Source organism: Cynocephalus volans, chromosome 2 (genome assembly GCF_027409185.1).
Source record: "Cynocephalus volans isolate mCynVol1 chromosome 2, mCynVol1.pri, whole genome shotgun sequence".
Lineage (NCBI taxonomy): Eukaryota > Metazoa > Chordata > Mammalia > Dermoptera > Cynocephalidae > Cynocephalus > Cynocephalus volans.
The window spans coordinates 225,370,378-225,387,781 of NC_084461.1; the positions used below are offsets into that span (position 1 = coordinate 225,370,378).

The 17,404-nt window shown below is 40.8% G+C and overlaps 1 protein-coding gene across 1 annotated transcript in view; it reads right to left on the reverse strand.

The window, feature by feature from the left end:
- The window catches only part of WDFY4 (WDFY family member 4), a 265,260-nt gene that overhangs the window by 99,602 nt on the left and 148,254 nt on the right, over window positions 1-17,404 (reverse strand). Inside the window, exons 39-42 of the mRNA XM_063086948.1 lie at window positions 11,064-11,141; window positions 7,129-7,335; window positions 5,801-5,852; window positions 2,657-2,823 (exon numbers count right to left, since the gene is read on the reverse strand). Coding sequence (XP_062943018.1) covers window positions 2,657-2,823; window positions 5,801-5,852; window positions 7,129-7,335; window positions 11,064-11,141 — 504 coding nt within the window. The remainder of the gene's footprint in view (window positions 1-2,656; window positions 2,824-5,800; window positions 5,853-7,128; window positions 7,336-11,063; window positions 11,142-17,404) is intronic.

Here is a 17,404-nt window from a genome sequence, read left to right on the forward strand (position 1 = left end):
CCCTACCCAGTCAGGGATGGCACCCATAGGCCGGCCTCAGAAGCATTCAGGAGTTAGGTCATCTGCAGAGTCTTTCCTCAGAAGGGGAGGACATGATGTCCCCAAGAGCCTCATCCCTGGTTATCCCATCAAATACTAATCCAGGTTCTGTTCTGAAGAAACTGTGCAGATTCAGTCAAGGTTATGAATCAGCTGACCTTAAAATAGAGGGATTATCCTGGATTGCTTGGTGAGCCCAGTGTAATCCCGAGTCCTTAGCAGCAGAAGAGGAAGGTAGGAGAGTGGGCTGGAGCGACGTGACAGAGAGGGAGGCAGGGGGCAGATGAGGCGGAAGGCAGCAAAGATTCACAGGGCAAGGACTCAACTGCCGTACCCGGATCTGAATACAGTGGGTGAGGCCACAAGGCAAGGGATGTGTGCATCCCGAGAAGCTGGGAACGACCCTGCCAATGGCCAGCAAGCACACAGGACCTGGGACCTACAGAGCAGGGAGCTGCAGCCTGCCAGCCCTGACTGAGCTTGGGAAGGGGTGCACCCCCAGAGCCACTGGAGAGGAACGCAGCCCCACTAGCACCTGGCAGAAGGCCCTGGGAAGTGGTAGGCAGAGCACCTGCTGAGCCCCATGCACCCAGCTTGAGATGACCAATGAGTGTTGTTTTAAATCACTAAGTATGTTTCTATTGCTAGGGCAGTGATAGAAAAACCAGCACGAAGCACTGCCATTGTGCTCCTCTTACCAAAACAAGGAAAAGAACCAATCAATGTGGAGCCAGCATGTCATCCAACCTTTCCTCTTTTGTCAGGAAGGTAGGAAGGAACAGCTGGGACTTGGTATCTGTTAAACACACACCCTTCATATCAGTTTCTCACCCTTGGGCTACAGACACTGTAGCTTGTTTAGCAATATCCTGGCCTCTAGATACTAGTACTTCCCCTTTGCCCCAGTCATGACAGCTAAACCTGTCTCCAGACATTAGCAAATGTCCCCTGGGGGTAAAGTTGCCCCCAGGTGAGAGTCACTGCTTTATATAACCCTTTAAGGGCATAATAAGGCAAAGGAAAGTTTTTATAGAAAGAAAGCATTGATCATTTAGCTGCTTTTCCAATGCACTAGGTATTTAGTAAATATCCATTTACCTATATGAGTATGTTAATATATTGATACATCCCAACTTACCAGCTGTTAGTCCTCAGCAGCTGGATATTATGGAGATATGTGTGTTGTATATACATCTTAATATCCATTTTTTAAAATTTCACACAATAGACATGCATTACTTCCATAATCAAAATGAAGTGAATGTGAATTTATCAAATGTTCATTTGTCAGGTAATTCTGGAAAGAGCAAATCCCAGCTCACCGTCCTCCGGGCGTCTCTGCAAGGAGCCTGCTTCATGAAGGGCCGTGCTTCAGTTTCTGCCACTTGCTCTTGCCCACCCCAGGCTTTCTGAGCTCATCACTTGCTCCTGGAAGTCCAGGCCATTCCCTCAGTGGGCCTTGGTTTCGATCCACTGTCATCCTGGAGGGGCCAGACCCACCCCAGCTCTCCTGCACTTGTCTCTGTCTAGTACTCCATGGCTCGCTGCCCCCCACCCCCATCTCCGCCACTCCCCTATTTTGCTGGGGCATCTCCTTCACTTGCATCCAACTAAAAAACCTGTTCACCTGAGAGACCCGAGGTCCACCAGCCCCTAAACCACTCAACCTTTGGAAAGGGAAGAGAATTAGTCTTTAACGAGCACCTCACATGTTCCTGGTTCTGAATTATCAGACCCCTTTACTTCCATATCCCAGTTAAGCCTGACTGTATTGTTAGGAAATGGTGGCCATCAGCTCTATATTAAAGATAAGAAAACCGAGGCTCACAAAGGTTGGGGAATATACTGTTTAGTATGTGGCCAAGTTGGGATTTGGACCCAGATCAGTTTTACTCTAAGACATGGGCTTCATCTTTCGTGTCATTCTTAGACTTGAGTAACAGGGTCCTACTCTGGGCTCCACACTTTAGGGAGGCGCCGCTGGCCCTCCTCCGGCCATGCCAAGAGGACATGCACACTGAGTGCCTGGGCTTCTCCAACTCAGCTCCAGGCATGCAGGACCCTGGATTTCTCACTATTTGGCCCCTAGCCTGTCTGCTGGACCTGTGCCCAGTTCAGCTCCATGGCCACCCTTTTGAGGACTGACAATGCCACAAGTGTGCCTACGCTTAGGCCTAAACATTAGCTGAGGGAGGTCAAGGTGTGGGGACAACTGGGACATATGTATTGGAATGCTCAAATGTGTACGCAGGGCCCCTCAAGGTGTGGCATGGACCCCTCAGGGTGGTCAGACTACAAGAAGGTCAAGAATTCTCAACTTGAAACTGGCCTCTCAGATTGTTATGAAGGTCAAGGTAGTAAGTTAGAGCAAATTTCATTCAACAGTTTGTTAGCTTCTGTTACACCTTTTAAATGTTTCGATGCAGGGCGTGTAGACTCCCATTTGCACCCTGGCCCTGGTCCTGGCCCTGGATCGGGGAGCCTGATCCTTTCACTCACCAATTATTTAGTTGACAGTTTTTATAGCCAAAGGAGATCTTCCTCCCCACGTCAGTGAAACAAGCTTGGTTCCCTTCTGTCTGAAATCTTAAAGAATAACCCTGATGGGGTATATTACCTTTTCTTGATCAAGAAGCTCTTGTAAAATAACTTGTCTTTCCCGACACAGTTCCAAGAAATCTTCTGAGTGCAGACTTTCGTGTAAAGCAGGGAAGAATGTCAGCTGGGTGCAGTCCACCGCCACCTCGTCCAGCTCGCCCTCAGCCTCCTTCGGTGCCAGCTCACCTGCAGCAGCACAAAGGGACACTGGTTTTGGCATGAGCCACCCCACATCACAAGGGATGGCCACAGCATGTACCTCATCACTAAGAGGAACTGCAGGGCTTCAGGGTGGCGGAGGACAGTGTGGATCTCCTCGTGTGCCCTTCCTTGCTTCTGAAGGTGGCCACCACTGCCTGAGCCAGCGGAGTGTCCATCACACCTTCCGGCTGATGCACCCAGAGGGCCCAGGCGCACCAGGCCTGTTCCTCTGCAGCTCTCAAGTGACCAACCAAAGGGCAACCGTTCAAAACTTGCCCTCATTAATCAGTAAAGCAACTCCTTAGAGTCTCACCCAGGATCTGCTTTTTCTGAAGTTCTCCTTGTTCACAATTTTAAAAGAGTGTTTTGTTTTGTTTTGTAATTATAGAAGGAATATCTTCTCATTGTAAAAAACTTTGAAAAGCACAAGACAAATATCACCCATGCACCCAGAGACTGTGATAATAACAGCTCCCATTTAGTAAGCACTCTCTGTGCCAGACACTTCTGATGACATCCTTCCATCTAGTCCTGCCTGGGTTGTAGATACTGTTTTATCCTCACTTTACAACGGGAAAATGGAAAGGGGCTTCATTTTGCCCAAGACCTTATGGTGTAGTGGATTGAATTATGTCCCCCCAAAACTCTCTGCAGCTTGAATTGTGTCCCCCAAGTTTTATGTATTAGAAACTTGGTCTCCACTGTGACTGTTAAGAGGGTGGAAAATCTTGTTATGGTGATTGAAGGTGGAGCCTTGAAGAGGAGATTGGCTTGTAGGACCGTGCCATAGTGAATGAATTAAAAATGGTGGTCAGGGGTGTGGTTCTGAGGACTTTAAAGAGGACAGTCTGTCTGACTCTCTCTCTGTCTTCTCTGCTCTGCCATTTTCACAATGTGATGCCCTGCCATTACTGTCACCACCACTAAGACCTTCACCAGGTGTGTTCCCTGGACTTTAGACTTCCCAGCCTCAGAAACTGTAAGCAATAAATTTAGTTTTTCTTTATAAATCACCCAGTTAGAGGTATTTCGTTATAAGCAACAGAAATGGACTAAAACACATGACTACTAAGAACTAGAGGCAGAATCTGAACAAAGTCCCTCTGAGTCCGGGATCTGTTCTCTTAATCTCTAGGCTGTTTGGCTGTTTACGATTTGGTTGATTTACTTCCATTATCTTTTCTATACATATATGTATATGCATAAACCCATAATTTTTTGACATGATAAGAATGACACTGTATTTACAGTTTTTCTTCTCTAATATTTTTTCATTCAAGATTACATCGTGAGCACTTTCCAATTCCATTTAAAGTTTTTGAACAATTTACATGGCTGTGAAATATTCTGTTATGTGGCCATTTCATAATCAACTAACCCATCTCCTACTTTTTAGAGATAAGGATGGTTTCTGCGTCTGCACTAACATGCATGCCCTGTACTGCAATCATTTGTGTGCACATCATGTTTTCTAAAGGATACACTCCTGGGCAGGGACATTTGGGGTCAAGCTAAGCATGTAACTGTGGGTTTCTGGACCCTTCCCTTTCACCCACGTCTTGAGCACCCACCTGCCTGAAGCAGGCATATCATGAGTGCAAAGCCCTGTGCCATTTTCTCCGTGCCAAGAAGCTCACCTCTTTGATCTACTTCTCACCTGGGAGTCTCACATCTGGATGAGTGAAAGTGTCTGCTGCTCACAGTGCCAGCCATCATAAGCTTTCCCCCATGCAGGGAAAACATTCCTGTAGGAACAGGCACCTGGGAAGGCACAGCGGGGAGAGCCACAGGCCCTTTCTCCTCCCTTGGCTGAGCTCCACACTCAGGGTTCATGCTGGCAGCACCAAGGAGCCTCCAGGCCATAGATGCCAGGGGCTCTGCATGTCTGGGATGAGGGGAAACAGCAGCCCATGGCCAAGTCCACATAAAATCAAGCATGCTTTCCACCACTGCACTCTCTGTAACCCTGCCTCTGAGAGGTAGAGCAGGCAGCCACTCACTCTGATGCTAGTGTTGTAGGGCTTGGCGTGGAGAGAAGAGAGGCAGACAGTTACTACAATGTCGGCCCAAGTCCACATTGGGACCCCCAAATCACCATAGGATGTGAGTGCAAGATCCTCACTTCTGGGCTTGCGTTACTGCAGTCTGGCAAGGGAGCAAGCTGAGTGTGAAGACCATTACTCAGGCAGTAAATGAGACAAGCTTGATCAACACGAAGATGCTATCACTGGGCTGAAGGGAGGACACGGCTGCAGCTGAGGGTACCAGGAAACTCACAGACAGGGAGTGTTCAAACCAAGACAGGGTGTTTGGTGAAAACACAGAAAATTTGAATTTGTGTATGCATGTGCCAGTGTGTCTGTGTGTGCGTTTGGATGTGTTCATGCCAAAATGATCTCTAAAAATAAACCCTAAATTTTTAGCAAGTCAACTCAACCAAATTCTTCCATGAGAATTACACAGATAAAGAATCAGCGTTAACACAAAAAATGACTCCAAGCACTTTCTTCAAATTTGGGAAAAAATAATGACTTGTATCTATCATTTTCATAAGCAGAGTTCAGTGTAAAAAGTATTAAATATTTATTCCATGCTTTTTTACTCTAAGACCTTTGTTATTTTCCTCCCATGTTTTTTCTGTCACTCACTGAACATGTGTTTGAGTTGTCTGGGAACGCTTCTAAGGTCACTCTAACATAGCAAATTGACAGGACAATTTGCTCCCAAAAGTATTATTGCAACCTTATTACAAAATTCTTCCTCTAACAGAGTGTCTAGGTCTGGAATAGATTCCTTTTTTATTCTGGAAACACAGTAATGAAAAGAGCCTTAGTGCTGCCTACTCTAGCCTTGCAGCATTTTTCTTCCAAGATAACAATTTAATAACTTTAATAAGGTATTGAATAAAAGCAATAATTGGTTCAATTATTAAAGAAAATAGATAAATTAATCAACTAAATACCTTGGTTTTCAGCATTTGTTTGAGAAATATCAACATTTTTGTCTTGACTTTCCTAAAATAAGAACAGAGAAAAGAGAAATTGAATCCTGGATGCTACATATACATCCCTCCCCCCCAATCTACAGATTCACAAACAAACAGGCATATATGCAACCCCTTCAAATTACTTAAGACTGAGATGGAAGGGGAGAGAAATGCTAAATCCTAAAGGACCACAATAAAATGCAAGTATTAATGTTCCTGAGTCAAAGGGGAAAAAACCCACAATCTTCCATTAAGTAGGATTTACAGTAATGACTAAAGGTGATGCCAAGATGGAATTAAATAGCATCCTGGATGTCTGTGTGTGGGCTACCCTGGAGAGAGGACAGGAGAGGATCTGGGGCTGGACCACCCTAGAGACCAGAGACCAGAATTCATAGCCAGCCTTTGGCTTTGTCACCAGCACAGTGAGCAGGCTGCTTATTTCCTGTCTCTCATTCCTAAGACATATATTGAGGGAAAAATACCAGATGTTTATCGACACTACTTAAAAAATACAAGTGTCCATGGAATAAAAGAAATATATTTTTTCATTAGGTTTTATATAGGATTTTTAGCATGGATAAAAGATGCTGGGGTTATAGATTAGAAAAGAAACTCAACACTGTAACTTGGAAATATCCAGCATTCCAGTGTTTGGTAGGCTGCCTTTTAGAATATTTTAAATGATGATTGTTCAATGAGGACACGAAAATCTATTAAAAGATTTTTCTATACCCAGTACCAAATGAACTCAATTGGCTTCCTGTCCTTTAAGAGGTAAAATGTGAATCTGATGACCCAGTTCAAGCTTCCTTAGAACATCGCCCAGGGACTACCCAGATTCTGTTGCTTGGGAGGCCAGTACAGCTTTAACATTGTTTGGAATGAGTGGGTCAGGGGCTTGAGCTTGCAGGAATAGCTGAGTTCAAGAGATTTTCACTGTAAAACGGTTATGGGATTTGCTTGAGCAGTGCAGGTTGTGACTGTTCAATGACAAAGCTCTTGTGCAAACAGACAATGGCCATCGCCTGGCTCTTTCCAAACACCAGCATCCAAATATGCACCACTCACCCATTCATTCACCACTTATGCATTTAGGCTATAGTTATAGCATCCCCTCTATGTACCTTGGAGGGTCAGTGACTATTTTCTTCTGCTAAATGACATCAAGAATAAACTATGGGACTCCTCCTACATTTAACTGCAAACATTACCTCCTCTGCCTGATGAGATGAGAAAAAGAGCCACTTAACTACGCATGTCCTGCCTGGAACCATCACTGTCCTGCTGCAACTAAATCCTACCTTGAGCCTTCCTGGGTGCAGGGCCTCTTGTGGGGACAAGCGTCTGATGCGTTTCCTCATGCGAGCTGGTCCCTCTCTCCAGTCGAGTTCCCACTTGGAGCAGGGCGTGACTTCTGTCATCTGGCTCCACAAGCCCAGCTCTCCAAAAAGCTGCTCCTGGATCCTGGCCCAGGCTTTGGCTGCCTTGATATTGCTGCATCTCTGCCTCTGGGAAGCAGAGACACAGTGTCACCCTGGGACACGCTGCTCACAGGCCTGGCCCAAACCGAGTCATCAAAACTGTTTGAGAAAGATGCCCCTTCAGGTAGCCCCAGCACCTTCAGGATGTGCAGTGTACTCTCTGGAGCACAGCCAGGCCAGGAGAAGGAGACCATTTCTCAGCTCTGAGACTACTTGATCCCAGTTGGGGGAGGAGAAAACCGGTCACCCTTTGGCCTTCAGAGCCACAAGACTGCTGGGTGCTGGGCATAGAGCGACAGGTCTTCAAAGTCCTGAAGCCAGTCATCAGAATGATTGACAGCTATTTAATAAAATGGACACAAAATTTCACCACCGCCCCTACCCTTCAAAAATGATGCTGAGCGTACTTCTCCCAGGCGCCTGGACTAGAGCAAGTCATTTCTGTCTCTGGACTCGGAAACCTCCAGCTATTAAACGAGAGGCTTGGCCTGGCTGATGTCTAAGGGCCTTTCGAATCCTACTATCAAATGACTCCAGAATGTTCAAGAATTCTAGAATGTTCACAAGACTTAAACCTTTCATATTAAGGAGAATAATCTATGAAATCCTCATGGCTTGCATTGCGGTCTTTGACGGTCACTCCTTCTACTACAGCATGGCCCAAGCCTTTCTAAACAGTACATCGACACACTGAACTGGCTTTGTAGGCCTCAGTAAAGTTCATGTATCATCTGTCAAACATTTCAGTCCAGCGTGCACAGTAGAATCAACTTTGTCTGCAGAGTTAACTTTTGCAATTATTCAAATATTTGATGGTATTTGCCATAAACTGTAATTTTAATTTTTCAGAAAACAGAAAGGCGAACGTGCTAATGACAAGAAGCTTAGGCCTCAAAAAACTTAATAGAAATAGAAAAAAGCTCATGATCGTGTGCCCCTCACCTGCTCCATTTCTTCTACCCAGTGGCACCATCAGGAAATACTTCTACGATCCCCACGAAGACGCTGAGTCTGGAGAGGAGGAGCAACTTCTCCAAAGACCAGCAGGTGGCTGAGCTGAGACTTTAAACCCAGTCTGTTGGATTCACTTGAGCCCCCAAGCTAGATTCCTTAGCTGGGGTCCTATTATTAACATTTTATGAGCTCATGGTTTCTGCTGGCATTACTTCAAGGACTTTTGAATCTAGGCCCTGCAAATCTGGGCCATTCTGAATGGATAAATCATTCTCATCGTCGGAGGCATTCCCGTGAAAACATGGCTGGGGGGACAGTGCCCAGCACATGGTCTTTGGCATCCAAGGAACCTGAGTCACCATGTTTCTGCTTTTCACTAGAAGTTTAATCTGAAGGATCTTCAGCTTCCTCATCAGTCAGATATGGTTAGTAATATTACCATGATAATAAAACCAGGGGTTTATGGAAGGATTAAAGGAGACAATAGTTTCAAGAGTTTAATTTGGTATTTTTCCCAGCATCAGCAGTCAGGGCTGTTATTGTGCATAAAGCTAAACTTATTTCAAAACAAGATTATTTTGTTTCTCTATTGTTCTTAAGTTCAGATTCAAAACATTTACAGCATTTTATAGAGTACTCCAATTGGTTAATAAGGAATCCCAGAAAAATAATGACCATCCACAGCTTTTTACAGAGATTTGGTGTGAAATGAACACTGATTTGGGGGAATCGTTCCCTTCCCTGGAGGCTGTCACTGTTTGTAGTAACATTGAGCTTAGTGGAGGATGAACAACCCCGAGCTCTTGGGTTGTCCAGCTGGGCTCTAAATTAGGCTTTTAAGAGCATCCTCTCCACCCCATCCTGAGTCTTCATCACAGGGCACCTGTATTGTCTCGAATATCTGCAGCCAGACATACGGATGTCAGTGGTGAGCTCCCTGAGAGATGAGTGATTGTTTAGTCCATGACGGCACGTTACTTGGGGCCCCAGGACAGAGGAGGTAAGACTAAATAGCAAAAACCTTGAGTCCCTGTCCCTACCAGGGCTCGCTGAAATGTCTGTGTTTCTGCATAGTATAAGGTCCTCTTCCAGTTCAAATCACGAGTGGGCCAAATGCCACACACCCTGAGGCTAAGAGGCAGGGATCCTGTTATGTTGGGGCCAGCTATGAGTTTTGACTGAACAGCACCTTGGATAGCAACCCAGATTTCCCTTCTCATGGTCAGCCCTTTCCTGCTTTCAGTCCCCGCAGCTTCCATGACCACCACCCTTTCAGGGGGGCCTCACTGGGTGCGCCTGGAGAAGCTGTCCTTGAAGAATGAGGCAAATTTCATAAACCTGATTTGGGTTCAGTATTTGGACTTGACTTTTCCGGAAGTGGCGTGGGGTCTGTGTTGGAAAGGTGTACTGCTCCTTAAAAAGTGGGGTGAGTTATCTGTAGCAGGTGATTACATCCACATTCTTTTAAACATGAAAACAATCTGCCTTAAATGTTTAAACACTTGAAAAGTATCCTCACGGATTCATCTCACAATGCAGATTTTCTTGAAAATACCTCAATCAATGATAAAACTCTGCACAACTTTCTCTGAATTCCAGTCAGACCCCACAGCTAAAAATGAGCCAGGCTGACATTACAGGAGGGTGGATACCTTCCTTCTGGGCTTGGAGCCTCTGCCGAGGTCACATCCTTCCCATGTGAACCTGTAATCTTGCAGATTCTGCAGAAATTCGCAGAGTACCATATAGCACATCTCTCCCAGCCATAATTGAATCTTCCAGGCTCTTCCAACCATGAGAACAGAAATGGTCACATTTTTGACCAGACACTGATTTGGAAGGTTAGATAAATGAGTACAGTATGATGAAGATGTCCATAAATGAAGGAGGCAACTCTAAGCAATTCATGTTAGTTTCTGCCCAACAGCTACTGAATTTATTAGCCACACTGCTAGTCCTGAATAAAATCAGTGAATCCATGAGGAGTGGGCATTGAAGTGCAGGGGTCTGATAGTGGGCACAGATAACACCCAGATAAGCCAGCAAGGCACCCTACCCAGCTGAGCAGCGCAGTCTGCAGTGTTGGGATGGGGTAAGTGCCCATGCGAAACCCTTGTCCAAATTTGAGTCTGTGAAAGAGTGGCTGGTACAGGTGGAGAAACCAGACATGCCTGCCGATCACTTTGACAGTGGCCAAGGGCACGTCATACACCCCCACCTCTCTCACACCTGCCACATCTGGTCAACTCCCCTCACCTTATTCAGGAGAGCCTGGAAGGCTATGCTGCTAGAATGTTTCTGGTTGCAGGCTGCCTGTCTCATAAACCCCTCTTCCTAGATGCATGTCATGGCTCCCAAGTGAACTTACATGGGGCAATTAGACCAGGTGACTTGGCTTCCGCTTATCAGTGCGTTTTCTGGTTCCCAGAACTTGGTACCATATTTGGCTCTTCTTGACCCCTAGTGCCCCACCCTAGACACACTAATAGCTCTCTATACCCCATTAATCCAGTCCTCATAAAGAATACCCCAGTACTGGCCTCACCACCCTGATCTATTGTGTTTCTTTACTCTTTGTCCCCTCTATAAATTTTAAACACCTTCAAGGCAGAGCAGTATCATCATAATCTCTGCATTTTCTATACCTTGCATAGGCTTTAGAACAGAGAATTGCTCAGTAAATAATATAATTGATAAGGTTTTAATACAAGGTACATTGTGTTCTATTAGCAGTCAGTTCTTTAGGTTCAAGTTAGATTTTAGTCTTCTGTGTAGAGAAAGGATACATTTTGGTTTTTTACCTGTACATGGTCTTTGTATAAAGATGCATATAACTCCTGTCCTCTTCTTCTGTAGTTCTCTATACATGACACAAAACCCTGGAGAAGAGAGAAGACAAGTCACAGCTTAATGATAGTTGATTTTAGATTAGAATTTCTCCATTCCAGCTAATTGTCAGAGGAAATAATGGTTACAGGATTTATCATCAGATCAGTCACAACCACACAAATGAAGACTTCACCTCCACTGCATGCTCACATACATGTTTACATATTTGTGGGTTATTTCCACTTCCATTTTTGATGAGCTAGCTTGCAGTAGCTCAACCTTCTTCCCAAGAATAACTGCAAAAATTTCTAGATTTGAATAATCTGCCTGAAGATAGCAGAGAGCTACCAAGAGAGCTAAGACGTGAGAAGCCAAGATCTTGGAGCAAAGGAAAACTCACTGAGGTGTGCTCAATATGCTCTTTTTCTTTATTGCCCTTGAGATATTTGCAAATTTTCAAGTAGCACAAGAGGCTGAAAAGCTGAGCAAAAAGTAGTGGCTAAGAAGCAGGAAGCTTAACAGATGTTTCGGCTGTCTTAGGTGGAGATCTTAGGGGAGATAAAAATTAGAGTCCAGGCCTACCAAGGCATCTATGACATAAGATGTCTAGAAAACAGGAAAAGCTTCCAGCAATCTCAGTTTGGAAAAACCAACAGGAGGAGGGCTTTATGGTGGGATCTCTAAAGGCCTGCACCTTATGGATAAAGGAAGACTGGAAATAGATCAGGCCTTACAAGGCTGAAACCCACCTCCAACAAGCTCAATCCCTATTTGTATTACAGTGATCTGCCCCTACTCCAACTACATGCTAAAAGACAAAGACAGACCTCTCTGGAAAAAGAAAACCTCACCTGGGACCTCTATTCTAGAATCTTTATACAAAATGTTCAGCAGTCAAACAGAAATTACTTCTTGTGCCCATAAAAAGGACCAGTAGAAAAACAGACAATAAAACCTTACCCACATATATTCAGGTATTAGAGTTATCAGACATGGGACTTAAAATAATGCAACTAATATGGTCTAAAAAGCGCAGTATAGAGAATTCTGTGAGATGTATAATCTATGAAAATTAATCAAATAAAAATTTTATATCTGTAATATAAATTAATTGAAATTTTAAACTCTATAGATGGGTTTAACAGAATGAACAGTACAAGAATTAATACATGTGCAGAAATATCTTTGCTAAAATATGATGAGCCAAAAGTATGAAAAATATGAAAAAGAAATAGAGACATATGTTGTAAGGAGAAAGAGTCCTGCATATGTGGTATTGAAGTCTCAAAAGGGGAGGAGAAAAGGAATGGATCAGAACGGGTCACAGGCAATCCATGAAAAGCTGATGGCTGAGAATTTTCCCTAACAGAGGAAGTGTATGAAGCTGCAGATTTGAGCAATCCTACAACTCTCAAACAAGAAAAATACAAACAAGACAACACATAAGCCCATGATAGTACAACTGTAAAAAAAAGACAAGGAAACAATATTCAAAAAGACAAGGAAAACATATTCAAAAAGACAGAGAAAAACTGAGACTATCTTTAAAGAAGCAACAGTAAGAATGGCAGAGGCCAGAGGATAACAAACGTCTTCAAGTGGTGAAAAAAAAAGTAACTGCCGACTTCAAATTCTCTACCCAGTAAAAACATCCTTCAAAAATAAAGGCAAAATGAACCATTTTCAGGCGAATAACACTGAGAGAGCACATTACCAGCAGGGCTGCACTAAATGACACACCTAAGGAGCTGTTCAGGTGAAATGAAAATGATTCTATATTAAAACACAATACTGATAACTGAAAAGCTGTGGAAAGGCAAATATGTTAGTATATCTAAGTGAATATCGACTTTTGGGAAACAATAACAATATCTGATGGGACTTGAAATACTGTACATGAAAAATTAAAATACATGAAAAATAACTAAAGATGGATGAGATAAATGAAAGAAAGTATTCAAAGTTTCTTTAATTAAAAATTTGAAAAAAGAGGCTACTTTACATTAGACTCCAATAAAGGAATTGTGTATGTTGTAATCTCTAGAATAATCACTAAAAACATAAGAAAAGAATATTTAACTTTCAGCGAGTAAAAGGTAAAATGGAATGATAAAATAGTTGACCACATGTTGAAGAGGAGAAAAAAGAACAAAGAGAACATTTTACAGACAGAAAATATGCATACAGATGGATTTGAACTCAAAATATCACTAATTTCTTCAAATGTAAATGAACTAAACGCCCCAAATAAAAGATAGACCAATTCAGACGGTATCAAAAAGCAAACCCTGAGAAAACACTGCTTATAAGAGACTCTCCTTGAAAATATGGATGCAGAAAGTTGAGAGTAGAAGAATGGAAAAAGATAAGCTGTGCAAACCCTAACTCAAATAATCCAATAGCTATACAAATGTCACACGAAGTACACTTTAAGGCAAGTGCATTGGTCCATTTTTTGTGTTGCTATAGCAGAACACCTAAGACTCGATGATTTATAAAGAAAAGGGGTTTATCCCATTTACGATTCTGGGACAGCTGCCTCTTGTGAGGACCTCAGGCTGCCTCCCCTCCTGGAAGACAGTGGAAGCAGAGCTGGTGTGTGCAGAGATCACGTAGGGAGAGAGGAAGAAGAGCAAGAGGTGGGAGGGGTGCCAGGCTCCTTCTAACAACCAGCTCTCTGGAAGGAACACAGAGCGAGAACTCACTCACCCCAGAGGGAAGGCATTAATCTACTCGTGCGGGATCTGCTCCCATGACCCAACACCTCCCAACAGTGCCACGTTGGGGATCAGATTTCAACATGCATGTTGGAGGAGTACGATCCAAACCATATCAGCAAGAATTGTTACCAGACATAAAAAAAAGATGTTAGTAATGATGAAGTGGTCCATACATCAGCAAAGTATAAGTTCTAAATGTGAAGCATTGAATAACATTGCTCCAAAATATGTGATGTGTAAAAATGGCAGAACTAAAAGGAGAAATTAACAAATCTACAATCATAAAGGATGTTACCTCATCTTTCAGTAACTAATTGAACAAGCTGACAAGATAGAGATATAGAATATTTAAAGAACATATTAAGCAAACTTGACCTAAATCAAACATTTTTTTAAAAAGTAGAGGTGAAAAAATGCAGAATACTCAAATGGAATCATTACTAAAATTGACTACATGATGGGACAGGAAGCAAGTGTAAAATAATTTCAAATGATTGAAACAATAAAAAGTATATTTTTGAACATAATAGAATTAAGATAGAAACAATGTCAAAAAGAAAATTCTCAAATATTTAGAAATTAAGCAATACTTTTTAAGTAATCCATGGGTCAAATAGGAAATCAAAATGGAAATTAGAAAATATTTTTGATTAAATAAAAATGAAAATATGACATAAGGTAGCATATATAATATAACCAAAACTATTTTTTTTCTGGGAATATATGTCATTGTGAATACTATTTATTAGAAATAATTAAGCCTGTAAATTAATCTTATATTTGAAGAAGTTTAAAAATCAAATTAAACCCAAGGAAAGTAGAAGAAAATAAATAATAAAAATAAGAAAGGAAATTAGTGAGTAGAATATAAAAATAGTAAAAAAAAATTAAAGCCAAAAGTTGATTTCTTAAAAGGCTAATTACATTTAAAATCCCCAAGAAAGTCTAATATGAAAAAATGAAAATGGGCAAAAATTACCAGGAGCCGGAACAAGAAAAAAAGATATCATTACAAATCCCCTTAACATTAAAAAAGTCATTATGAATAATACTATGTTTAAAAACTTGAAAATTTGAGTGAACGAGACACATTTCCAGGATAACACAACTTATCACTGTTGATACAAAAAGAAATAAAAAATCTGAATTATCCAGCATCTATCACAGAAACTAAGTTTATAAATAAACCTCTTCCCACACAAAAAATTTCCAGACCTGAATATAAATGGGGGGCAAGCACTGGGGGATAAACCTTGAAGAAGAAAAACAAATTGAATTCAGCAATATATAAAAAGTATGATGAATCACCACAAAATTGGGTTCATTCCAAGAATTCAAGTTTGTGTTAACATTGAAAACCATTCAATGTGATTCACCATATTTATGAGTTAATGGAAAAATATCACATAATATTCTCAAAAGACGTAGGAAAAACATTTCACAAAATGCAATTTTTATTAAGAATAAAAACTCTTAGCAGATCAGGAGTAGAAGAGAACTTCCTTAATCTGGTAAAAGGCATCTATGACGAACCTGCAGAAACATATATGGGCTTTTCCATGAAATCAGGAGTGAGATAAGAATGTCTACCACTGTTTCTATCCAACTCTTTAATGAGGATATTAGCCAGTGCTATAGAACAAGTAATAGAAGTAAATGATATAAGGTGTGAAAAAGAAGAAATAAAACCAAAATTATTCACAGTAAACATTATTCTGTACATATAAAATAAAAAACGCATAAACTATTATAATTTTTAAAAACTTTAGCACAAAACCTAATCATATTTTTATGTTAATGGTGATATAAAAAAACAAAAATTGAAAATTATATAATATTTTCTGTAGTATTAAGAATATCAAATACTCAGAAATAAGGTAATAAAAGATGTTCATATTTCCTAACAAAAAAACCTGTAAGTCATCATTAAGAAAAAAGTAAAGCCCTTGCAAATAGAGAGATATACCATGTTCAAGGATTGAAAGACTCATTATAAAGATGTTACTTCTCTCCAAACTGATTTATAGATTCAATGCAATATCTATCAAAATCACACCAATTTTTAAAAAATAGACTTAATAATAATGAAATATAGATGAGAATGTAGCGAGCTAATCTATGGCAATTTTAAAGAACATATTTTGGGGTTCTTACACTACCAGATATCAAAAGTTATTATTAAGCTACAATTATCAAGAATGACACTGATGTGGTCAAAAGATAAAAAGAACAAACAAGCGAACAGAAGAAAGGGTCCAGAAACAGATTGCAAAGACTATGATCACTTGATTAATGACAAAAATGACACTGAAGTAGAGGAATGATATTCTCATATATAGTACCAGATCAATTTGATAACCATATTGTAATGAAATTGAAAACTTCGCCACTACTTCAAATCATGAACAAAAAGCAATTCATGGGTGGGAGCAAAGCTGCATTAGGCTGAGGAAATCACTCCAGATGGCAATTTGAATTGATGGGATACAAAGAAAGAGAAGCAAAATAAATAAATAAATAAGCACCTTAACATAACAAAAGACATAAATATATATTTGCTCTTTTTTTTTCCTTAGCTTATTTAAAAGACATAAAATTATACAAAGAAATATTTATAAAAATGTATTTTGGGGCTAGTAACAATAATACCACAAAAAGAGAGGGAAGGGATCAAAGCTATATCAGAGTCACATTTCTATATCTCACTGGAACTAAGTTAGCATAAATTTGAAGTGCCTTCTGATGAGTTAAGATGTATATGCTAAACCTACAGAAACCACTAAGGTAATAACTAAAAAAGACATATAGTGAAAAAAAATTTAAATGCTACATTATAATATATTCACTTAATGCAAAAGAAAGTAGTAAAAGAAATAGAGACGTAAGACACATAGAAAATAAAATGTAAAATGCCAGACATAAATCCAACTATACCAATAATAAGATAAACATCTTGCTGGACTTCACCCAAAGTAAAAACTTGTGCTTCAAAAGACACTACCACAAAAGCAAAAAGACAACCCACAGAACGGAAGAATATTTATAAATTATATATCTGATAAGGGACGTGTACCTAGAATATATAAAGAACTCTTTGAAATCAATAATACAAAGAAAAATAACCCAGCTTAAAAATGGACAAAGGACATGAATAGACTGTTCTCCAAAGACATGCAAATGGCTAATAAAACACTTGAAAAGACTTAGTGTTATCTGTCATCAGATAAATACACATAAAACACACAATGAGATCAATGAGATAGCCAACCAAATAGGATGGCTAGAATCAAAACTTCATATAATAAAGAGGGTTATAATGAAGACATGGATAAATAGAAACTCTCATACACAGCTGCTGGGAACGTAAAATGGGGTAAAACTTTGAAAAACAGTCTGGCAGTTCTTTAAAGGATTAAACAAAGAGTTATCATTGACCCAGCAGTTCCACTCCCCAGTCTAAAAACAAGACAAAAATTTACATCCAAACAAAAACTTGCACAGAAATGTTTACAGTAGTGAGTTAAGAGTAACTCAAATGTCCATCAACTGATGAACAGATAAACAAAACGTGGTAAGATGTGCTAATATTAAAA